The 24,672-nt window shown below is 38.7% G+C and overlaps 2 protein-coding genes across 4 annotated transcripts; one reads left to right on the forward strand and one right to left on the reverse strand.

Annotated features, from left to right (window-relative positions):
• Nucleotides 1-6,504: 6,504 nt before the first annotated feature.
• Nucleotides 6,505-11,799, reverse strand: ogg1 (8-oxoguanine DNA glycosylase). Of its 2 annotated transcripts, none has more exons than XM_041799592.1 (7): nt 11,660-11,799; nt 10,973-11,337; nt 10,709-10,888; nt 7,913-8,091; nt 7,157-7,304; nt 7,001-7,050; nt 6,505-6,908 (listed from the first exon to the last, which is right to left on the reverse strand). In XM_041799592.1, the coding sequence occupies exons 1-7, from the start codon at nt 11,767-11,769 to the stop codon at nt 6,732-6,734; spliced, it is 1,209 nt and encodes a 402-aa protein (XP_041655526.1). In that variant the 5' UTR covers nt 11,770-11,799; the 3' UTR covers nt 6,505-6,731. The 2 variants fall into 2 exon arrangements, with proteins under 2 accessions (XP_041655526.1, XP_041655527.1); XM_041799593.1 differs by having other exon boundaries at nt 11,631-11,758.
• qars1 (glutaminyl-tRNA synthetase 1) lies at nt 11,697-23,488 on the forward strand. 2 transcript variants are annotated; one of them, XM_041799591.1, is made up of 23 exons: nt 11,697-11,833; nt 13,130-13,280; nt 14,917-15,026; nt 15,114-15,189; nt 15,277-15,341; nt 15,442-15,495; nt 15,662-15,725; nt 15,823-15,897; nt 16,030-16,115; nt 16,198-16,284; nt 16,358-16,457; nt 16,545-16,623; nt 16,706-16,945; nt 17,040-17,132; nt 17,224-17,361; nt 18,460-18,547; nt 18,661-18,807; nt 18,942-19,043; nt 19,458-19,550; nt 22,299-22,426; nt 22,513-22,579; nt 22,673-22,798; nt 22,913-23,488. In XM_041799591.1, the coding sequence occupies exons 2-23, from the start codon at nt 13,169-13,171 to the stop codon at nt 22,961-22,963; spliced, it is 2,181 nt and encodes a 726-aa protein (XP_041655525.1). In that variant the 5' UTR covers nt 11,697-11,833; nt 13,130-13,168; the 3' UTR covers nt 22,964-23,488. The 2 variants fall into 2 exon arrangements, with proteins under 2 accessions (XP_041655525.1, XP_041655524.1); XM_041799590.1 differs by lacking the exon at nt 11,697-11,833 and adding an exon at nt 12,355-12,551.
• Nucleotides 23,489-24,672: the final 1,184 nt, after the last annotated feature.

Raw genomic sequence — 24,672 nt, forward strand, 5'->3', positions numbered from 1 at the left:
AAATTGAAGTATTTGTCTGACTATTTAATCGGCAACTTCACCAGTTTTCCAGTCCTTTCTAGACTTATTCCAATTAGAAAATCAGATGCTTTTTAAATTAAGTGGGGTTTACTTTGTACAGTTTCCTGTTCCATTAGGCAATTATGCTTATTACAGAGTGTAACTGCTATAAATGTGCACATAATAAAGCTACATCTTACTCTTTACATTAAATATCAAATAGTGTCCACTGAAACACGTGAGAGACACTGTGGTAAAGTGGAAGGAAGGTCTGTGGTCTGATTGGACCAAAATGGTGCTTTTTGGCCATCAGACAAGATGCTATGTTTGGCAGACATCAAACACTGCACATCACCACAAACACGACATGCCCACTGTAAAGCACAGTGGTGGCAGCATCATGCTGTGGGGATGCTTTTCTGCAGCCGGCCCTGGAAGGCTTGTGCAGGTAGAGGGTAAATGAATACAGCAAAGTACAGGAAAATCCTGGAGGACAATATTATTCAGTCTCCAAGATAACGGGGGCTTGGGAGAAGATTTATTTTCCAGAAAGACGATGACCAGAAGCATGCAGCAAAAGGTACACAGAAATAGATTCAAAACAACAAGGCCAGTCAAAGCACAGACCTCATTCCAATAGATAATTTGAAGCTGGACTTGAAAAAGGCTGTTAACGCCTAATCCCCATGCAACCTGACAGAGCTTGAGCAGGTTAACAAAGAGGAATGGAGTAAAAATGCAGTGTCCAGATGTGCAAACCTGGTTGTGACCTATCCACGCAGGTCCTTGGTGCTGTGACTGCAGCCAAAGGCGCATCTACTTAACACTAACTTGAAGGGGTTGGACAAAAAAAAAAAAAAAAAAGTCAATATATATCGGCCGTGATTGATTTAAAAAATCAACAAAAGAGTAAAACATCCAATGGAGGTGTACACTTTATATAGGCACTGCAGATGCCCCTCCTGTGTCAAAAAAGGGTCGAGCAGTAACTCACACTCACTCTATCTCTCACAGACAGCTCTTGATTCATATGTGGGAATTTTTAGCAGGCTTTAAATAATTTGAACTGCAAGAAGTATTTATGGCTTGCTAAATGAACAAATTCTTTAAAAGGAGGTCGTTATCCGACGTCCACCGAAACACGTCATAGCAATCATGCCCTCAGAGCCCATATATACTGAGGATAGTGTTTCTATACCATCTTTGTCCAGGAATGTGGTTTATACATTCCACTTAGTCACTTGAATTGATACTGGTAGGGGCTGTGAAATCCATCTCTGCACAGACGGAACCATTTCCTTCTCCTAATCTATACGGCGTTGAACCTTAATCTCGGCCTAGCCAACAGGGGATCCTATCAGATGGTAGAAAGTATTAATTTCTCCACAAAATAAGCCTCTTTCATTAAGAATAGCCAAGACCTTCATATGCTAACGTCCATCCTCTACACAGATATGAGTCTAAAAAAGCCTGGGATCTCCCTGCCAGCTCTGTGCTTTCTCTCGTTCTCCCTGAGGCTTCCTCACCCCCTTCACCCTATAGTTGTCTAGACACCACAAAATAATCTCCCCAACTCAGGGCCCCATAGACTGACTTCCATGTGGGGACCCCCTGGCTTCTCTCGTCTCGCAGACTTCTCCACAGCTGACTCCAGCAGCATTGGGTTTCACCACATCTAAGGTGCATTAACACAACTCTCTTTAAACTTTACCCATCTTAGGAATTGTATTAAATACAGTTATATAATACATCTGTTAGGATTCAGGAATAATAACATCCATCATTTTAAGTAGATGTCAGAGTATTAGCTGTTCTTGGAGCTCATGAAGGAGAGAAAGAACTTTTAATCTCTTTGACTTAGTTAGGTTCAGCCAGGAATTTTGTGTTAACATAAAGTGTACTATTTTACTACACATTTTCCTCTGATTTGCTGACTTGAAACACCTGTTGGTAGATACAGTACCTATGAAAAGTATTCAGCCCCTTGGATGTTCTACCCTTTTATTGATTTTATAAATCAATCATGATCAATATATATTGGCTTTTTGACAATTACTTAAAACATCTTTAATGTCAAAGTGAAAATAGATTGACACGATATAATGTCAATTAAATAAAGGCATGTTTGTAAAATAAGTGACCGCATAAATATTCGCCCCCTTCAAGTCAGTATTTAGTAGATGCACCTTTGGCTGCAGTCACAGCACTGAGTCTGTGTGGATAGGTCTCACTCAGGCTTGCACATCTGGACACTGCAATTTTCCTCAAGCAGTTACTGAAGAATTTTTGTGCATTGCTCCCAGAGTTGGTGCTACAAAAAATAGAATTGAAAACATAGGACAAAATGTAAATGATCAAATAGATGCAGCTTTATATGTCCACTTTTGAATTATTTTGAATATTCCTTTGAATCATAGGAGGCAAACTACTTTTCATCTTGTTTACCAAAATACTACAGTCTATCTATCTACAGGTACATCTCAGAAAATTAGAATGTGATGAAAAAGTTTAATATTTCTTGTCACCCATTTCAGAAAGTGAAACCCATATATTATATAGACTCATTACACATAGAGTGAAATATTTCAAGCCTTTATTTCTTGAAATTTTGATGATTATGGCTTACAGATAATGAAACTCAAAATTCGGTGTCTCGGAAAATTAGAATATTACATAAGATCAATAAAAAAAGGATATTTTAAACAGAAATGTCAGGCTTTTTGAAAAGTATGTTCATTTGCACTCAATACTTGGCTGGGCCTCCTTTTCATGAATGACCGCATCAGTGCAGCATGGTATGGAGGCGATCAGCCTGTGGCACTGCTCAGGTGTAACGGAAGCCCAGGTTGCTTTGATAGCGACCTTCAGCTCATCTGCATTGTTGGGTCTGGTGTCTCATCTTCCTCTTGACAATATCTCATAGATTCTCTATGGGGTTCAGGTCAGGCCAGTTTGCTGGCCCTTAAAGCACAGTAACACCATGGTCATAGAACCTTTTGGTACCTTTGGCAGTGTGGGCAGGTGCCAAGTCCTGCTGGAAATGAAATCGGCATCTCCATAAAGCTTGTCAGCAGAAGGAAGCATGAAGTACCCAAAAATGTTGGGGTAGATGGCTGCATTGACTGTGGACTTCAGAAAACACAGTGGACCAACACCAGCAGGCCGTGGCAGTCCAAATCATTACTGACTGTGGAAACTTCAAACTGGACTTCAAGCAACGTGGATTCACACAGATATACCTCCTGAGACCTGGTGATTTTAATGGCCTAGCTGCTGTTTTTAACTGTTTCAAAGATATTAAATGTTGGATGGCAAAATGTTTTTTCACAGTCAAATGAATCAAAGTCAGAAATCACATTCTTCAATTACCCAAATCCAATCACCAGCCTGATTAATAGTTTTCTTGGCCTACTCTCTTCTAACATCACACCAACTGCAAGAAATTTTGGAGTTACTTTTCATTCAAACCTCACATTCAAACAACACATCAAGGAAATAGTAGTCATGCTTCATCCAAATCAGATCCATATCCCAAATTAAATCCATACTGCCCCCTGCTGACCTTGAAAAAGTCATCCATTCATTCATCTTCTCTCACCTGGACTACTGCAACTCACTCCTTTCCGGTATTACAAAAAAATCACTCTTCCACCTCCAACTAGTCCAGAACACAGCAGCTAGGCTGTTAACTGGTTTTAACAGATGACATCACATCAACCCTATCCTCGCTTCCCTCCACTGGTTTCCTGTTACTTTTAGAATTGATTTTAAGATTTTACTGATCACTTTTAAAGCTCATACGGGTCTAGCACCAGGTTACATTTCTGAAATGCTGACCCTTTATGAGCTAGAGCTACAGTCTTAGATCTTTGGGCGGGGGCTTCCTGGTTGTTCCAAAGTCGAGGCTGAAATCTAAAGGAGACAGGGCTTTCGCTGTCAGGGCTCCTCAACTTTGGAACGACCTGCCTGAGGAGATAAAGCTGGAAAATTCGGTGGTATCTTTAAAAACACTCCTTAAAACTCACTTTTAAAAACTTGCTTTTATGTGATGTCCCTTCTATGTATCTATTTTATTACTTCTCTTTTATTTACACTGCTACTGTTATTCTTTTTATAATTTCATACCCTTCTTTCTTATCTCATGTTCATTTACTTTGTTATCTCGTGTTTACCTACCTAAATTTTACTTACCTGTCCTTGTTTCTATTACATTTCTGTCTTGAATCTTATATTTGTTTTATGCCCACTGATGGGATGTCATCATCTTCATGTATTTGTTTGGTTGTTTGTTTGAATATATGTATTTAACTCTCTCCTTCTCCCACATCCTATGATATCTTTCGGAATATTATCATAGGAATCATATTATTTTTCACTGACTCCATTATATTTTAGATTTTATAATCTTCTACTGTAACTGCCATTTAAGATCTACTTGTGTCATATTCATTTTTTGTTATTTTTCTTCTGTGTCCACATTATGTTCTTTCCTTCTTGTTTGATTTTACAGAGCTCCTATTCTGCTCTTATTGTTGATGTTTATTTTTCCCTGAGTTTTTGCTCGTGCTGTGTGTAAAGCACTTTGTAAACAACTGTTTTTAACAGTGCTGAATTTTGGGTTTTCATTATCTGTAAGCCATAATCATCAACATTTCAAGAAATAAAGGCTTGAAATATTTCACTCTATGTGTAATGAGTCTATATAATACACGGGTTTCACTTTCTGAAATGAGTGACAAAAAATATTGAACTTCTTCATCACATTCTAATTTTTTGAGATGTACCTGTATATGTCCAAACTTTTTTCACTGAGGCCCACAACATATAGGGATGTTGGGGCCACTTTAATGTCCACATGGGCCATATTTCATTTTGTTTCTAGGATTTACTGCGGGCCAATCAAAATTGGACTGACGGCCGCATTTGCCCCCGTGTCTTAGTTTGGACACCCCTGATCTATACTATCTATTCCATTCTACTAGTTACAAAAAAGAAACATTGAAAAACAAAGTGCCAGTATCATAATAGATAGCATTATGTAATGTTTCTATTAAACTACACAGTGAAAAGGAGCTTCATGAGTATCATCCACTCTCTAAGTGCACTCGACTGTAAAGCACACAAACACTCACCCTTTAAATTATGTTCCTCACGTTTGTCTCACTCAGCAGAATCTCCACTCACATCCTGTCACTCAGAAACAAATTCATTCAATCTTGCAGCTACACATCTGGAAACAGAAAGCTGCATTTTCCTTTTACCGGAGATCCAAAGTGCTGCCCCCTGGTGCCTGCAGGAGAAAAGTCAAACTCTTGTAAGAGAAAACAGACACGATGGGAGATGTCCTTTGCAATGAACTATTCCCCAGGCTATCACACAAGCTGAGACCCATCTCTTACATAATACATTGTTTGTGCTACTCTATGTGTTAACATGCATGCACACAATGCTTTATTTCTTCCAAATTTCATGTCCTCACCTCCAGCACACTTCCCCCTCTCCCTGCCTTTTAAAAAATTGTATTCCCCCATCTCTCAGACCTACTTTTTTCCCCCTGCTTTCCTCTTTGCTGTGACTCTGCCCTGGAGCTGGGCCTCAGCTTCTGTCCAGCTTTGCTAGAGTGGGGATGAAAGCTGACTCACATATTCATTAAGACGCATGGCTGCACACACTCCCACAAATAAACAAGGCTTATGAATGTAATACATGCATGCATAAACCTGCACTAATGGAGGAATACATGCATGATGCACCTTCTCACATACACCAACATGTAAAAATATGTGTTCAAATTATGGTATTTTTGTTTTAAAAACCCATATGCTTCTTTTCTCACAAATAGAAAAAATTCCACATATTTCAGACAAATTATAAATGGACTGCTTGGTTGCAGCCATAAAGGGATGGTAATAGCTCAAACCCTTGAAGAGCCATATCTAAGTTGTCACCAGAGACAGTCACGCTTGCCTCAAGGAGTGACAGCAGATAACTGCAATCCCTGCTATAAAAAGAACAGCTGACACAGTCAACTAATGCCTATAGATAAACATACAGACACCATGGCACTTCACTGACACTCAGCCAAACAGTTTTTTTATGATGCAAGACAAACACAGACTATTTTGATGCAGTGTACTAAAGAAACATGCTAGAATGGCTTTCTTTGACCTTTTCAGACATGTGTGCAGATGGTGTGTTGGCACATGGTGTAACAGTAACCTGGGGGCGTCACAGAGTATTCACTCAGTGATGTATTAATATTTTCCTCAAAATCTACAGAAAAAGGCAGGCTAAATAAAAATGTAATGTTATTCATGTTGTTATTCACTGTACCAACTGCTGATTTACACCGCCACCTAGAGGCCTTTTCTGGTAACAGTTAGTTTGTGCACCTACTTGAAAATGAAATCGGTGATTTTCAAAAGAACATGGAGAACAAAATAAGCTACAAATATGCACACAAAAGTTAAAAGGAAATGTTATTTTGTCTTTATTGTACAAAAATACATTTAAAGTGTTTGCACTGACAATAAGACATGGCAGAATTCACAAAAAGAGACACAAACATGTGTAAAGATGCCCTGAGAATATATTTTTTCATTTTTTCTATACCATGAAACCGACTAATACATCTTCTACTTATTTCATTCAAGCTCATTTTTAAAAGAGGTTTTAAAAATTTATTTTTAGATCAGTGCAGAAGTGTTTGCCTCTCTTACCACTCTCCCATTTTACACAGAGATCTTTGCTGACTTTGTTTTGATGCTCTTCACATTTCCATTTTTCTCCTTCTTGATTTTTGTTTTCTTGCACATCGCTCTCATTTCTTCCTTGCAGTCTTCCTCTTTCTTCAGCTGTGGTACTTCTTTCAGCTTTTGAAACTTTTTAAGGTCAGCACAGAACAAAACCTAAACACAGGTGAAGACACTATGTGACATCAGCAGACAAACTGTGAGAGACATGACACCAACTAACTGACAGGTAATGAATGAAAACTCACTGACTGAGCCCAACCAGCATAAGGACCCCAAAGTTTTCTGAAAAAATCCCCTACAAAGACATATTAAATGGAAATCTGAGTGAAAAGTTAAAGAACATTGTACCGTGTGTTTGATATTATACACAACTGCAAAAAATAAGTCGAAAGAATACAAACCAATATCCCTGTGAAGTTTATCTGTGATGCTCTTTTGTCCATTCCCTGAAGCATAGCTGTAGTCACGTTTAGCAATCTGCCACACATGTGTGTCTATGGGGACAACCTCTGGCTTATCTAGGGACATCAGACATACACAGTCTGCAACCTGCAGGGTGACAACATGTTTTAATTATTAGTAGGACTGTCAAAAGATTAACTTTTTGAATCATGATTAATCTCAGAATTTCTGTAGTAAATCGTAATTAATTGCATCCGTTTTACTGCATTTTAAAATTAGAATATTTTGCATTCAAACCTGTTTTTGTGTCTTCAACTAAGGATAACTGACTTCCTGTTTGGATACAGACTGAACTTAACCAAGGAAAAAGGAACTCGTCATGGATTGAAAAGGAGATTTTGGGAACAGTAAAAAGGTAAATGATTGATGCAGATGACACCTGACTTGTCCACTGAGCTGTCTGTGACTTGTTTTTATTTTATGTTATTTTATTTTTTTAAAGAAGATAGGATATTAAGGAGTAGTAGTGAACTTATTTTACATCCCTATGACTGCAGGGAAACACAGACATGGTTGAGCCAAAGTGTGCTGAAAGGGAAAGTAAAACATGCAAATAATCATGATTTTAAAAAATAAGTGCACTAATTGTGATCTTTTGTTAACTGCAATTAATGCGATTAATCTTACCAGCCCTAATTATTAGTTTACTTCAATTCAAAATACATAAGAGGATAATATGTGTACTTTTTATTTACCTTGGTGCCCACACCAGGTAGAGTGCGCAGAGCATCCCGCGCTTGCAAATATTGGACGTTGCGTAAACCATCGAGCCAATCGTGTCCATGGGTGTCCAAAATCTGTTTTGCACTCTGCTGAAGGAAACGAGCCCTGTATCCAAAACCAAGATCCCTCAGACATGCCTCTACGCTGATATCTGATGGTAAGAAGGTAGAAAAAAAACATAGTTACCGTGACAACATGTAGACCTGCTGTGCTTGAAAATCAACAGCAATGCTTTGGAAACACGAATCTGATTTTTATAACTTAACTCTGTCTCTCATGATCATATCTCCCTTATAGAAATATACACAGTCATGGACGAAAGTATTGGCACCCCTGGAATTTTTCCAGATAATACACCATTTCTCCCAGAAATTGTTGCAATTACAAATGTTTTTGGTATACACATGTTTATTTCCTTTATGTGCACCGGAACAACATAAAAAAGGAGAAAAAAGACAAAATTGACATAATTTTACACAAAACTAAAAAAAATGGGCCGGAAAAAATTATTGGCACCCTTTAAAAAGTGTGGGTAAATCATTTTATTTCAAGCATGTGATGCTCATTTAAACTCCCCTGTGGCAGTAACAGGTGCTGGCAATATAGAAATCACACCTGAAGCCAGTTAGAATGTATAAAAAGTTGACTCAACCTTTGTGTTGTGTGTCTGTGTGTGTCACACCAAGCATGGAGAAGAGAAAGAGGAGCCCAGAAGCATCTGAGGACTTAAGAAGCAAAATTGTGGAAAAATATGAACAATCTCAAGGTTACAAGACCATCTCCAGAGATCCTGAAATTCTGTTGTCCACTGTGCGTAATATAATCAAGAAGTTTATAACCCATGGAACTGTGGCTAATCTTCCTGGACGTCTAAGGAAGAGAAAAATTGACAAAAGAATGCAACGCAGGATAGTTGGAATGCTGGATAAACATCCTCAGTCAACTTCCACACAAATTCAGGCTGTCCTGCAGACTCAGGGTGCAAAAGTGTCAGCTCGGACCATACGTCATCATCTGAATGAGATGAAGCGCTATGGCAGGAGACCGAGGAGAACCCCACTGCTGACAAAGAGACATAAAAAAGCCAGAATGGAGTTTAAAAAATGTACCAGCGTAAGCCTCAATCCTTCTGGGAAAACATTTTGTGGACAGATGAGACTAAGGTAGAGCTTTTTGGAAAAGCACATCATTCTACTGTTTACAGAAAATGGAATGAGGCCTACAAAGAAAAGAACACAGTACCTACAGTTAAACATGGTGGAGGTTCAAAGATGTTTTGGGGTTGTTTTGCTTCCTCTGGCACTGGGTGCCTTGACTGTGTGCAAGGAATCATGAAATCTGGAGATTATCAAAAGATTTTGGGCCGCAATGCAGGCCTAGTGTCAGAAAGCTGGGTCTGCGTCAGAGGGTGTTCCAGCAGGACAATGACCCCAAACATACCTCAAAAAGCACCAAGAAATGGTTGGAGACAAAGCGCTGAAGCGTTCTAAAGTGGCCAACAATGAGTCTGGATCTAAATCCCATTGAACACCTTCGAGAAATCTCAAAATTGCTGTGGTAAGAAGCACCCTTCAAATCTGAGAGACCTGGAGCAGTTTGCAAAAGGAGAGTGGTCCAGTAATCCAGTTTAGAGGTGTAAGAAGCTTGTTGATGGTTATAGGAAGTGATTGGTTTCAGTTATTTTTTCCCAAGGGTGTGCAACCAAATATTAAGTTGAGGGTGCCAATAATTTTGTCCGGCCCATTTTTTGAGTTTTGTGTGAAATTATGTCAATATTTTCTTTTTTTCTTCAGATTTTTTGTGTTGTTCCAATGCATATAAAGGAAATGAACATGTGTATACCAAAAACATTTGTACTTGCAACAATTTCTGGGAGAAATGGTGTGTTTTCTGGAAAAATTCCAGGGGTGCCAATACTTTCGTCCATGACTATATAAAGCTAAAAGACATATTTAGCTTGAAGAGGACTTTAACACAAGAGACAGAGTTAAAACAAGTAAAACATCTTTTACTTCATGAGCATCTAAAGTTGCTGAAAAGTATAGGGTTGCTATATGTTGCACTTCAAAATGTGCCATACATATCAATAGAAGATAGGTCATGGCTGCATACAGGGTACTACCAATGCTCTTTACTGCCAAGCGATGCAATTGTTATTTGTGCCTGAATGTGTCTTGGCATTATTGTGCTGACATAAGCAGGGATATCCATGAAAAGATATCCTTTGGATGGACGGAATTGTTGCTCCAAAACCTGTATGTGCCTCTCAGTATCAATGGTGTCTTCACTGATATGCAAGTTACCAATGATGTGGGCATTAATACACCCCTCCATACCATCACAGGTACCTGACCTAGTAGCACTTCATAACATGCACTTTAAAACATGCACTTTGATCCATGCACTTTATTCAGCACAGTTTACATTAATATTGTAACTATATGTTTGTACATTGTAAGTAATGTTGCAGACAGAAAATTCCAAACAAATGTTTATTTCCAGAAAAACAATGCACTTTTATCAGTTTGAAGATTAAATATATTTTCTTTGTGCTGTATTCAATCAAATCTAAATTTGAAAGGATTTTAAATCACAGCACTCTCTCTTAATTCTCATTTTACACAAGATCCAGACTTTTTGGATTTGTACACTCTGAACTAAAAGCAAAAGTGGATAGATGATAAATATGTAAACACAAATTAACTGATATTTACCCTCTTAAATAAACAGAAAAAAGGTTGTAAGTCTGTTGAGGAAGAATTTTGTACCTGCAAGCGCAGAAAGTGAAGGAAAGTTGTAGTAAGAGGTTTCATCTAGTTGGCACAATGGGTCACCAAGAGCCTGACATAGCCTCTCTATCATCCCCTGGATTCGAGAAATGTGGTTGTTGGAGGTGCAAATGAAAGAAAACAGGCATTCAGTGGGGTCCTGTCGCAGCATCCTTACACCTGGAGAGAGCAAAGAATATATCACTCACAGATTTCATGATACAAATATCAATGATAAATTCTATAATCCAATCATGAAATGACCTGTGAAGATGTCTGCAATGCGCTTGAAATGGGGGTCTGCTGTTCCCCACTCCTTGTACAGGTCACCCAATTGAACATTTAACTGGAAGTAATCTCTCAGCAGCTCTTCTTCCTCTTTGGTGTCTTGTGCTAAAGTCACAGCAACAGGCTCTTCATCTTCCTTCTTCACATCTCCTTTAAATCTCTTCTCAGATATGTTTTTCATTTCAAGAGAGCCACTAGCTTTTCTCTTCCTGTCACTTCTATCTCCTTGGCTGTCCTGGGATTTGTAAACATGGTACCAAATAGTGTCATCTGTTTGAGTCAAAGTCCAAACTCGTCCTCCCATCACTCCAGTCCAGTGACCTCCTGCAGTTTCTCTCCAGCTGTGGAAACGTAAGAGACACGTAAAATGATCATTACTTACCACAAAAAGTAAGGAGATTTGTGTTTGGTGGATTATTTCTTTTTTGTAACAATTCTTCTTAGCAATAACTCTTATACAGTTGGAAAGCCTGCTTATTTATACTGATGCCACATTTGTAAGGATCATGCATTTGCCAAGAAGCATTGTTACAACAAAGAAATAATCCACCAAACACACATCTCCTTAGTTTTTTGTGCTAGATTTATAAGGACCTGTACAGTAATGTAATGTAGTGTACCTTACGATGCTTACTTGATCACAGGTGAGGCGGAGTAACCTACCGGAAAGACTGTCCACAGGAAAGAGTGAGATCCAGGCGAAGCTCTGACTTTAAACAAGCCAGAGACCTCCACAGTTTGGCTCCAGATGACAACACTGCATGTTTTGCCATAACTGTTTAGATGCAAGCAGCTTCCTAGCTGAATACTTCTCGGGAAAAATGGGCTCACTTTCCGGTATTTATACGATTCATCTTATCGCATCCAGCCGATCAAAATTACATTTAGTGTCAGGAAGACAAGACGTGAAAAGCAAATTCAGATTACATCTCATGAAAACAGCTACCACTACATAAGACTTTCACGGAGTTTTTTCAAGCTAACTCCTGTTGATAATGTTGGACAACAAAAAACTTACTCTACGTTTCGAAATAGCACTTATTTTAGGAGAAAAATTGTTTAATTGGGCTCAGATTATTTGTATAGGGTGTGATGTTTAATCTAATATAAATAAAACAGAATGGGATCTTAACTTCATTGTCATAATAATCATGCTCGGTAACTCAAACTGTCAATCTGATGCAACATTACCCAGATTCCGGTAGTCCACTCGGTATGTCAATACAGCTGTTGATTGGCTGACACGCTCGTAGTAGGCGGTACCTTCAGCTAAACTCGTCTAGGATTGGGCTAGTCCGTCCTTCCCAGCGGCGTTCGATTGGCTAGATTTCATTGTCTGAAGTGGACAGGAAGTTGCCCTCACACCTTCTCTCTGAGAACCGAAGTCGTGTGTGGTGGTGGCGTGTCTGGGTGGCTCTGAGTTAGCCGGTGAAAACAGTGAAACATGGCGGATACATTGGCACTTTTCACTTCCATTGGACTCAGTGAGCAGAAGGCGAAAGAAACTCTGAAAAATGAGGCGCTGAGTTCTGCCCTGAAGGACGCTATTGTTCAGGTATAACCGGCGTTTAAGGAACTCGGCTGCCTCAGGGGACAGCTGTGAAGAGTGATTGACATCTACTTTTTTAGCTCACTTGTATCTACCTTCACAGTGGACTTGGCTTCAATTAGGCTATATTAAAATTTTAATAGTTATTGTGGCAGTCGTCACTTTTACTTTCGTTTTGAAGCTCCCAGAAGGAGCTGTTATCTCGCTTCGATATTGTGACCAATTTGGACAAAGTGCTGCTGTTTCTTTGTAGAGAGAGTTCTTTGCATGTGTAAATCGTGTTTTCTGAAAACAATCTCCGATGTCTACTTTTAACAGTTAAATGCATTTCTCAGTTTGGAAATTAGCGTTGAAAATGCTGTTTCTGTGGCATGTAAATATTCTAGCAGCTGTTGTGGTCTTGTTTCGTTTTGTAAGTCAATATCCTAAATTTCATCCTGCTTCTAAAAACAGTTAAAACTCCTCACATGAGCTTAAACACCCCTATGGTTGTTTTGTTAATACATTTCCAGGGTCAAGATGACTCTTGTCACACTTTAACTTGTTAAACACTAAATTTTGCTCTTCTTCCCCTCCTTTGATAGGCCCAGAATTTTCGTGGGGCATCAGGAGTGGACAAAGCCATGGGTACTTTGCTGTACAGCATGACATCTCGCCTTAAAGATCCCAAGCGCCTGGCATTCCTCTCAGACAGCATAGCCCAGGGCAAAATCTGCACAGAGCTGCAGCTTGCAGGTATTTCTGACATAACTGTAATGTTGCAACATGAACTTGACTCATTCTAGCAATTACCAGTGTAATACAATGATCTGATCAGTAAAGAGGGTATCCTTTCTTTTTTTCATTTCATTCATCAGAATATATGTTGAATGAATTTTAGTCCATAAAATGTGATGACATTTTGTCAAAACTTTTAGTCAAAATATTCACTTTCTTTGCTTGAATCGGGGGCAGTATCATACTTAGCTGGCATCAGGCCAAAACCTCCAATCTCCAAAATCGCCATTTTACATGGAATGAGAAAAAACCCTGCTGTATTATTCTATTAATTTAACACTGGATGGTCTTTTTATTGTTTGAAAATTTGTTAAAACCAACTTACAGGTCTAAAAGGATTACCAATAACACTGATTTATTAAAAAAATCAAACCATGAAAAATGGATATACAACGTTTTGGCCCAAAGCCACTGACTTCTGTGTCTTGTGCACCCTGCAAAGCTGGGATCCCTGCTTTCTACAGCTGAGAGGCAGTAGAGCTACATATGTGTTGTGATGGCTTTACCCACAGTGGAAAAATATCATGGACTTTGAATGTCCGAGGACAATAAAATCAAGACAAAATGCATTTTAGTTACATTTTAGTTTTCTTAAAGAAAACAGAACGTACTTTCCTCAGATTTTTTGTCATCAAAGATAGATTTTAGCTTGTCTGAGTCTTCTTTGAGGAAGGCAGTTGACTAACATTTTCAGTCATAGTTTTAGTCAACAAATTGACACAGGAGCAGAATGAATGTAAGCAGATAGGGATGCATGTTATTAAAGGCAGGATATTTGTATTGGCAGGTATGAAAATTGCTGCCGATAAGTACAGCCAATATTTGGCTATGAAATTCTGCCTATATCATCTGAAAACGTTATTCTGTACAAACAAATACGTTTGTGGCGTTTTAGGCTGGACCAACAGACCTACATGAGCTGAAGTCTTTTTCCTTATTTATCATCATTCCTTACACTTGAAAGTGTGTTTAAGGACTGATATTTGTTTATTTGTTCATCCTTAGACTTTTAATTGTGTATTTTAAGGACTGAAGTTTTAGGTCTGAGCTACATTTAAATATCAATATCCATTTTGTATCAGCTCAAAACTATGAGATCTGATCATATCACTCCTACTTAAAGAATTGATTTCAAGATTTTACTGATACCTGTTAAAGTTCTCAGTGACCAGGCTTCCACCTACATTTAAGACCGTTTAACCCTGTATGAGCCAGCACTTTCTCTGAGGTCCTTGGGCAGGGTTGTTTTTGCTGTCTCAGGGGCCTGGCTGAAATCTAAAGGGGACAGAGCATTTTTAGTCTGGGCCCCGAGGCTCGCTCCAAGGAATACCCTGCCTGAGATGTACTTTTACCTGAGAGCTGACCCTGATTATACTTGAGTTTTAACTGCTTTGATTTGTCAGCTTTTATTGAGTTTAACATGCTGTAATCTTAATTTCCCTGTACCCACTTTGCTGCCTGATTTTACTCGTGTTTTAACAACTTTGCTGTCTCTGCGATTGTGAACCACTTTATAATTTTGTTTTGAAAAGTGCTCTATAAATAAAGATTTGTTAGAGAGGTTTAATTACTCAGTGTTTTTAAAAATTGGCAGCTGCTCTGGACTTTGTGAAGAGCCACCCTCAGGACCCCATCAACCAGGAAGAGTTTGAAGAAGCATGTGGAGTGGGTGTTGTCATCACACCAGAGCAGATAGAGGATGCAGTAAGTGCATGACCTCACATTTCCACGAACTTTTACCAGCTATACTGTAAAACTGTATTTGTTCAGTGACGTTTAAATGTATTTCAGGTGGAGAAAGTGCTCAAGAAGCACAAAGACCAGCTGTTAAAAGAGAGGTACCACTTCAACATGGGGCTGCTAATGGGTATGATCACATAGTGGAACACCTTTAAAAGCATTGAAGCTTGTCAGAAAGCCAGATTGTCTCATTTAGCCTTTTTTTCTGTTGCAGGCGAGGCCCGTGGTGCCTTAAAATGGGCTGATGGAAAGGTCATCAAAAATGAGGTGGACATGCAGGTGTGTTTTAAAAGGGAATATTGTCTGATCATATTTTCATACTGGTTTAAGGTCACATTTACTCTCTTTCTTACCTAAATATGGCTTTTTTTCTTTCAAGGTTCTGCATCTTTTGGGACCAAAGACAGAAGCAGACCTGGAGAAGAAATCTAAAGTAATATTCTGATAGCTTCACATTTCCAATATTTCTTTAAGGGTAGTACTAGGCTTCCTGTACAACAAAGAGTACAACTTTATTTGAAAATGTCTCACATTTCCTTTAATCACTGTGTTGTAAGTGTTTATCTTAAACCTTTGGTTAATCTCTAACTATTTTGCAGCCTCAGAAAGCTAAAGTCGCAGAGAACGAGGCAAAGGTGAAGAAAGAGGAGGTGGCAGTAGATGGTAAGAAGCAGGCAGAGAGGGGAATTCGATCTGTTATGTTTGTCTGGTGGTGTTAAATTATTTTTTCACCTTTGGCTGTTGTTTGGTGGTCGTGCAGGTGAAGCAATGCCGGGGGAGGGAAAGTCACTAATGGAGCAGCTCCGAGGAGAAGCGCTGAAGTTCCATAAACCAGGTGAGAAGGAAGGAAAACACCTCCACAGTGCTGATGCTGATTTCTCTCTTCCTGTTGCTTTTTATTTCATCATATTCTATAAACTTATTTAAATGATTTACAAGCAGAGGATTTCCCATCCTTGTCTAACAGGAGAAAACTACAAAACTGAGGGCTATGTGGTCACACCAAACACAATGAGCTTACTCAAAAAGCACCTGGAGATCACTGGTGGACAGGTAAGACACTTTCATACTGAACATTTTAAGGAAAAATATCTGAAGTTCAAATGTGTTTTTTCCCCCCCTTTTTATCCTTTAGATACGCACTCGTTTTCCTCCAGAGCCCAACGGTATCCTCCATATTGGACATGCCAAAGCTATCAATTTCAACTTTGGTTATGCAAAGGTAAAAATCCTCCTACCTTCTATCACTTCCATCTTTGTGCAGCTGTTGCTTAAACCTTTTTCTCATTCCATAGGCAAACAATGGAATTTGTTTCTTGAGGTACGATGACACAAATCCAGAAAAAGAGGAGGAAAAGTACTTCACTGCTATCAGAGACATGGTGGAGTGGCTTGGTGAGTTTGACTTCAATGATTGAACCCCTTTTTCTTAAAGCTTGAATCACCAGCATTGTATTTCATCAGTAATTCTGTATCTCACAGGCTATAAACCTTACGCTGTCACACATGCTTCAGACAACTTTCAGCAACTCTATGATCTTGCCGTGGATCTCATTCGAAGGTGGGTATGCTAATTCAGTGTGTATTGTTGACACTGTACACTGGCATGATGATCTTTGAGCAGTTTCTTTGTTGTTCTTCAGGGGTCATGCGTATGTGTGCCACCAGAAGGGGGAGGAACTGAAGGGCTACAACACTCCACCATCACCGTGGAGAGACCGACCTATCGAGGAGTCCCTGATTTTGTTTGAAAGAATGAAGAAGGGCATGTTTGCCGAGGGAGAGGCTACGCTGAGGATGAAGATGGTCATGGAGGATGGGAAGATGGACCCTGTGGCGTACAGAATCAAATACACTCCTCATCATCGGACAGGAGATGAATGGTATGAAAACCAGCTTGTTAAACTTTTTTTGCACAGCTCATTTTATTTAGATGCATTTTTGTTACAATATTTTTTTTATCACTCATGTCTGCAGGTGCATCTACCCTACATATGACTACACCCACTGTCTGTGTGACTCTATTGAAAATATCACACACTCACTCTGTACCAAAGAATTCCAGGCCAGGTATACTTCAGTTCTTTTGTTGTTGTTTTTTTTTTTTGATGGCATACCAGTCCTTGTTTATGCTCACCTTCCTTTGCTGTTTTTTGGACAGGCGTTCGTCATATTTCTGGCTGTGCAATGCTCTGGATGTGTACTGCCCTGTTCAGTGGGAATATGGCCGCTTGAACCTCACCTACACTGTTGTGTCTAAGAGGAAGATCATCAAACTGGTAGAAACTGGCGTTGTCAGGTACAGTAGCCTTTCTTCTAGCCATTTTACTATCTGTTAGTTATTCAGGAATATTAACAGTCTGTCATGTGATGAATATATTAAATAGGCAACAAAGTAAGGCAACACTTTGTTTCAAGAAGTATGCATAATCCTGAAATGACACCTGTCATTCACATTACAAAGGCTTTATGATATTTCACTCTTAATGCAATGGATTATGAGCATACCCACATCCTCCCACATCTGCACACATCACTACACCTCTGGACATCCCAAATCAAGAGTGAGTTTTCAGTGTACCTTGCATTCTGTCTGGTTGCCCTGCAGATTTTTTTCTTTCTTGGAGAGCCACATTAGTAAAACTGGATCTTACCCCACTCTCCCCTATTGTTTCCAGTCTTTTTGCTAGGCTAAGGCAGCTGGCTGCAGCCTTACGTAACTGTTCAAAGAAGCAAAAGGGGATTGTACGATGTCAACTTTGCATCAAACGTCACATAATTAATCAAATGACACCTTATGAATGTTTATGGATGTTGTCATTACGTCATGTGATCGACAGGTGTCATGATTGTGACAGTGTCATGGCAGTCTTGTGCATACCCCTTGAAATAAAATGTTACCCTTTACATGTGAGTTTAGACATTCTTTAATAGTAGAGATGCACCAGTTGTGACAAGTCAGGGCTGATACTGATGTTTAGGAACAATTTAGCTGTTTGCTGACGATGCATTTCTTTTGATGCAAGTCTGCCACTGTGCCAACAATTTGGTAGCTAAGTGTGCTGGATGCCAGCTTCAAATTGGTGCAATACAAAAGATAAAGACTGACTACTGGTGTTGCTTCATGACACATGGTTCGACTGTAGATGTATCCAATACCAATGTTAAACTGATGCATTGTTGCATTCCTAGAGGATAGTGGCCTAAGTTTTCTGTCATTTGTTATAGTTAAAATGAAAAATAGCAACTGGAAAGTCAAATGAACTAATTTCAGTTGTAAATTTCACATCTTTGAAGGTTTCTAATCTTCCCAAACCTATCAAAGGCTAATAATACTTCCTGTAATAACACAAAGAACATTTCAGGTAGGAGTTCATGTGTTGTGTTCTGATTTCAGAGACTGGGACGATCCCCGACTCTTCACTCTGACTGCACTCAGGAGAAGAGGTTTCCCACCTGAGGCCATCAACAACTTTTGTGCACGGGTATGCAGAAACAATGTGGAGAAGAGTAAATAGATGGATGGAGGAAAAGGTGACCACATGTACGAAGACAGTTCTGCTTTGTTCTGATATGTTAATATGCTGTGTCCTGGCAGGTCGGAGTCACAGTTTCTCAGACAACGACAGAGCCCCACCTTCTGGAGGCATGTGTGAGGGACGTGCTCAATGAAACAGCACCCAGAGCCATGGCTGTGCTGGAGCCACTCAAAGTCACCATAACTAACCTTCCTGAAAACTCAAAGGTTTGTCTGTGGCTCACAAATAGCATTTTAAAGTTCTCCTGAAGCACTTGTAATATTATGTTTATACGGTTTGTATTATCAAAAGTAACATCATGGATGCTGAATCTTTCTTCTGTTGTCCTCTTCTCTCTCAGACAGATGTTCGGGTACCTGACTATCCTGCCAATGAAGCAAAGGGCAGCCACACGGTTCCATTCACAAGAACTATCTTCATTGAACAGAGTGACTTTAGAGAGGTCAGAGAAAGAGATAAAAGTAGAGCTCAACAGTGACCACCTTTTTTCAGCAGCTCTGGATCTGGCAGAAAATATCCCCATTCACATCCTCATTGGCATATCATAAAATCAGTCACTCACCATTTTTAATCTGGGAACCTAGCCAACAAGCTACCCAAATACTCATGACTGTTAATTCTTTGCTAAAGATAGCTTTTCAGACTTTTGATTTTGTGTCACCTACAGGAGCATAAACCATCATTTCAAACTTGGTTATTCTGCCTTGTATAGTTGGGATATTATGGCTAATTATATAAAAAATAAAATAAATGGGATTTTCTTCCAGAACCACACTGTTGAGCTATATAGCCCTTTGTAATATTGATCAGCAATATTTAATTGTGGACAGTGGATGATGATGGACTTCTTTTGCAGGTGATGGAGAAGGGCTACAAACGTCTGACTCCAGATCAGCCTGTAGGCCTGAGACATGCTGGATATGTCATCTCTGTCCAAAAGGTCATCAAGGTAAGGCTCTAGATGTTTTGAGGTACAATTAAACCAGATTAACACTGGAATTTGTCTGTATGAATAGAAAGTAAAAACGAACTAGTACAGCTAGATTGCTAAAGCCTGTACTACACTTGAAATATGAGGGAATCTCACATGATAACAAATAATGATGGTATAAGCAGTTTTTTCTCATAGTTTGTGGAGAGCAATGATAAAACCAAAACAATACACAGAAACAAATCTGATTTTCTAACAACCTGGCTCTTAAAGTAAGAAATCTCCTGATTCTTAATGGTGAACAATAGCTAACAATAGGCAGAAGGAATTAGCTACACTTTGTGGCTTATTGACAGAAAAAAATCACAGAAATAAAAAGGAGAAAAGCTGAATTTAGCTGTGAAGATGGCCTGACCCTGTAACGTCAGTTGTAGGCATGTATAAAACTGTTACAGTTGCCATTCCTTCCTCTATCGGCTTTCTTTCCAATTTGCTATTGTTTTGCTGTACACGATGGTTCATAGATTGCATGCTCTACTGTCCTCAATGATTCCCTACACAACAGAATATCAGATAATAAATATTAAACATGTCCAATATTTACATTCTGCAATTTGTGCAGCTCTGACTTTTGTTTAAGCAGATCAGATTACCCTCAACACCTGGTACCTTAGGAAAATCTGGCACGGATACACTCAGGTGGAAAAAGTACACAACTAGTACACAAGTAAAGTAAAATGTACTCAAGTAAAAGTACTGGTCTAAATGTTTAACCCTGAGATATCAACACTCCAGTTTTCGCTGTTTTGGGATGTGATGTGTGGGATCTTTCTCTGGCTCTGTGCCACTGTGTCGTCAACAGAGGTGAAAAAAAGTACAAGAGTGTTGTACTCAAGTAAAAGTACAGTTACTTATACTTAAATAAGTAGAAGTAGAATTGCTTATTTTGAAATGTACTCAAAAAGCACAAGTACACACAACAAAACTTCTCCGTTATAATAATCTGAAAAAATGTAATTAGTTACTTTCCACCCCTGGTTATCTTTAGGACCATCTAATTACTGAGCTTGGCAGTCAGAACCACTCCATCTACCTTTTACCTAAAAAGTTGCCTGTGACCAGAGGTCACTAAGTAACTAAGTACAAATACTTCGTTACCTTACTTAAGTAGAAATTTTGGGTATCTATACTTTACTTGAGTAATTATTTTTCAGCCGATTTTTTTACTTCTACTCCTTACATTTTCACGCAATTATCTGTACTTTCTACTCCTTACATTTTAAAAATAGCCTCGTTACTGCAATTTCATTTCAGCTTGTTTTCACTCCGGCTTGGCATCGTTCAAAAAAACACAAATAAAGAACCCAAAAAACTATCCAGATAAATCATGCCATCCGGATAGAGTGAATTTAATTGTGGTTGGATGAGAAGTATAAACATAATACCATTCTGACACCCTATTGGTTTGATGCGATCCATTGCACCTTCGGACATTACACAAATCGCGTCACACTCCAGCAAGGAAATAGCAGACGTATGTAGCCTAGTACAAAGATGTCCGTGGTAGAGACTCAAGAGAACTCAAGCTAAATGTCCCAACCAAACACCAGCAAGGAGGTTGGTAGTACACATACTGTATATGGTTCTTGAATGTATTTGCATTGTACTAAAATGCGTTCATTTTCAGTGGGCATAAATACGGCTGAAACAGGTGCATCCCAAATTTTTCAACATTAACATTTTAATATAACATTATAGTCATTATGGCCTTTAGAAAAATGTTTTTTTGGGGGGAGGTGGGGTAGTGCACTATGGTAGAATGGAATGCAATGGAATGGAATGGTAGAATAGAATGGAATGGTGGAATGGAATGGAAAGTATAATGAAATGGAATGGTGGAATGGTAGAGTGGAATGGAATTGACTGGAATGGAATGGTAGAATGGAATGGTAGAATGGAATTGGCCCCCTGTGGCGCGGCATAAGCTTTTGTCCTTTATGGAATTTTTTCCCCTTTACATTACTTTTACTTTTATACTTTAAGTTGTTTCAAAACCATTACTTTTATACATGAGTTAAAAGCGTGAGTTGATACTTCAACTTCTACAGAAGTCTTTTTAGATACCCTAGTATCTATACTTCTACCTGAGTAATGAATGTGAATACTTTTGACACCTCTGCCTGTGACCTGTAAGCCAGTTTGAGTTGCCCAGAAATGAACGCTTATGACTGAAAGTGCAGCCACCACCGTCACCCTCTGCGGTCACCTGACACTACTGAAAATTAGTCCCTATTATCTGTCTATTGCAAGTGGTTGCTTCATGGCTCCCAGCTTGCCATAATGCATAGCAGTTCTGATCAGGGTAGCAGGGGTTGGTGTCAGTTTTTGCCATCTTTTCTTCATCATGAGATCTTAATGGTGCATTTAGATAAAAACGGTAAGTATTGATAAGTTTTCAAACCTTGTAGAGTGCTGGTTTAATTGAAAACTCCTTGGTTAAATACCAGTGACAGCAGAGGCAGACAGAGCAACTCATTCCCTTTGTCCCGCTACAATTACAGCAAACACTGAGAGCCCAAATACTGTTTTATAGCTAGCGAGGTGCAAACTCTCGATTGTACTGAAAGAGCCACACAGCTGCACAGAAACAAGTCGTTGTGGACTTAACTGAATATTTTTACAGTCTTGGAGCTTCTGAATTATTTTTTGGGGCAGATGGTCTGTATCTCTAAAAAAAATTCCTGTTGATGTCCACTTTTTTGTCAGGATGCTCAGGGTAAAGCTGTGGAACTGGAGGTGACATGCTGCAGCTCTGAGACAGCAGAGAAACCAAAGGCCTTCATCCACTGGGTCAGCCAGCCGATAGTGTGTGAAGTGCGTCTTTATGAAAGACTGTAAGTAGTAAAAAGTACTCAACCTTTATTCAAAATCACGACCTGTTTGGGAAAATCCCTTCAAATTAGTCCTCCTTTTTTTGTAGATTCCTGCACAAAAATCCAGAGGATCCATCTGAAGTGCCCAAAGGCTTTCTGAGTGACATAAATGCTGTGAGTAACTGAGCACGGCAGTTTAAAAAGATCTTTCTGGATTAACCATTGTATTTCAATGTATGAAGGGATTCTGTTTGTCTTGATTTTCAGAATTCCCTGCAGACCATCAACAGTGCCTTAGTGGATACCTCGGTAAAAGGAGCAAAAGTGTTTGACAAATTCCAGTTTGAGAGAGTTGGCTACTTCTCCCTGGACCCCGACAGCACTTCAGACAAGGTACGGATAGACACCAGATGTGAAACTTTTATGAGTTTAAATTTCTTATGTTATTGAGATTACTAAATGTTTCTACCTGCATAAGTATGATTGTATGCCTTTCTTGTTTTGCAGCTTGTCTTTAACAGGACAGTCACCCTCAAAGAAGACCCAGGGAAGATCTAATTGGCTGCACTTCTGTTTTCTAAGAGCCCACAGATACATGTCCAAATTGTTTGCATCACTAAATGTGTGATACCAGCAGGGACACTGCCTGCTACATGTTGGATGGTTCAGATACTGTAATAGATACATTTAAAAGGATCATTCTCTTGAAATTTGGTCAATATAGATTGCTGGGAAAAATTCAGAAGTATCATGTTGCGAAATCTCAGCTTTGGTCAGCCAGTGCAAGACAACATTTAAATTTTTCCCCCCATATCAGCTGCAACTTTATTCATATGCAGGGTTCTTTCTTTGTTGAATGTATGCAACTTTGGACTTCAGTTTTCAACAAGGATCTTCTGTATGTTTTGTTAATATTGACTCTAGGCTGATGTTACACAGAGGAGATGCTTTCAAATGCCATACATGACTTTCTTACATTGTGGTTGTGAGTCACAGCCAAACTACTGTGTTTTTTAAATACTCAGAGGGGTTACCATCTGTCCTTTTGACAGCAGGTCAGAATAAATGCTATATAAAAACAAACAGCAGTGTGTCTGTGTTCATACAATATGTTTTTCCTAACATTAGAGGGGTGTTTGGGCTCTTAATTTTGGGAAGGGGGGGTTTAGAACCCAAATAGAAATAGATTAATAACATTATTTGAATTAATATCATATCTAAGGTGTTAAAATTCACGGTATTTAAGAACTTTTTTTCTCTTTCTATACTAATTTATTTAAAAGACATTTGAATTTAATGAAAGAAGAACAAGGGAGAGTAATAATAATGTTACTAACATTATTACATTTTATCTGCCATCATAATGTGCAACACATTTTTCAAGCTACAGAAAATGTCATATGGGGATTATTGGACTTACAGAGTGTGTATTATGGTACATTAGAGGTTAAAAAGTAAGTTTATTTTTACAATATCTTTTATGAACAAGAACCACGTTGTGCTATGGGATGAAAATATTCAAAGTTAAAGTGGATCCCTGCCCTTCATTGTACTGTTAGGGTCATGGTTAGCACTAAAGTCGAGGTCAGACAAGGGATTTGGGACTTGTGGGCCCTGAAGATCTGTCATTTTCTCCCTTCTGGTTCATTTCAAAATAAGGGTTTGTATCCAAAGAAAATTGTGCTTCCTTTGCCTTCAGCTTTGGAACAATCTGTCCAAGAAGACGTCCAGAATCAGACATCTTTTAAAATATTTCTTAAACTTTTTTATGGGATGTGGTTTTTCTCATGACTTTTTATTAGTTCCTTAAACTTTTATTAGTTCTTGCTTTATATCTGATTTTATCGTAGTTGATTCTTATATAATTTTTTTTTTTTTCTGTTTTGAGTCTTTTCCTGTTGAACCTTTCTTAATTTCCCTTTATTGCTTTTACCACCATTTCCTTTTTCCTGCTCACTTTACTGTCTTTGAATGTTTTGTTGCTGTTACCTTTCTCTGTTTTTTAAATCTGCGGTTTTTTGATTATTTTCTTTTTTTTTTCATTTTGAAAACTTGGTCTCAGGTCTATTGCCATGCTGGAAAAAATGTTTTGAATTTTTAAGACTCATGTATTAAATCAACCCAAAAAACACTGCAAGAAATCAATGCAAGAGTTCTATCAGGAATGGCTTAATGTTTGGTTTTTTACTGAAATCAACTTGTCAGCCTTTATTGGTACACATGATGCATGATGAATTCTTCCCTGATTAAATCAACAGTTTTTTGTG

Source organism: Cheilinus undulatus, linkage group 11, assembly GCF_018320785.1.
Source record: "Cheilinus undulatus linkage group 11, ASM1832078v1, whole genome shotgun sequence".
Lineage (NCBI taxonomy): Eukaryota > Metazoa > Chordata > Actinopteri > Labriformes > Labridae > Cheilinus > Cheilinus undulatus.

Bases quoted from the DNA above. Each gene is read 5' to 3' on its own strand.
- ogg1 (XM_041799592.1), bottom strand. From the start codon at position 11,769: ATGGCAAAACATGCAGTGTTGTCATCTGGAGCCAAACTGTGGAGGTCT. The intron at 10,889-10,972 runs GTCATTTCATGA...TGCTCTCTCCAG, and splicing joins CATTGCAGACATCTTCACAG to GTGTAAGGATGCTGCGACAG. The intron at 6,909-7,000 runs GTGAGTTTTCAT...ACCTGTGTTTAG, and splicing joins ATGCTGGTTGGGCTCAGTCA to GTTTTGTTCTGTGCTGACCT.
- qars1 (XM_041799590.1), top strand. From the start codon at position 12,441: ATGGCGGATACATTGGCACTTTTCACTTCCATTGGACTCAGTGAGCAG. The intron at 16,285-16,357 runs GTAAAAATCCTC...CTCATTCCATAG, and splicing joins TCAACTTTGGTTATGCAAAG to GCAAACAATGGAATTTGTTT. The intron at 16,946-17,039 runs GTATGAAAACCA...TCATGTCTGCAG, and splicing joins CATCGGACAGGAGATGAATG to GTGCATCTACCCTACATATG.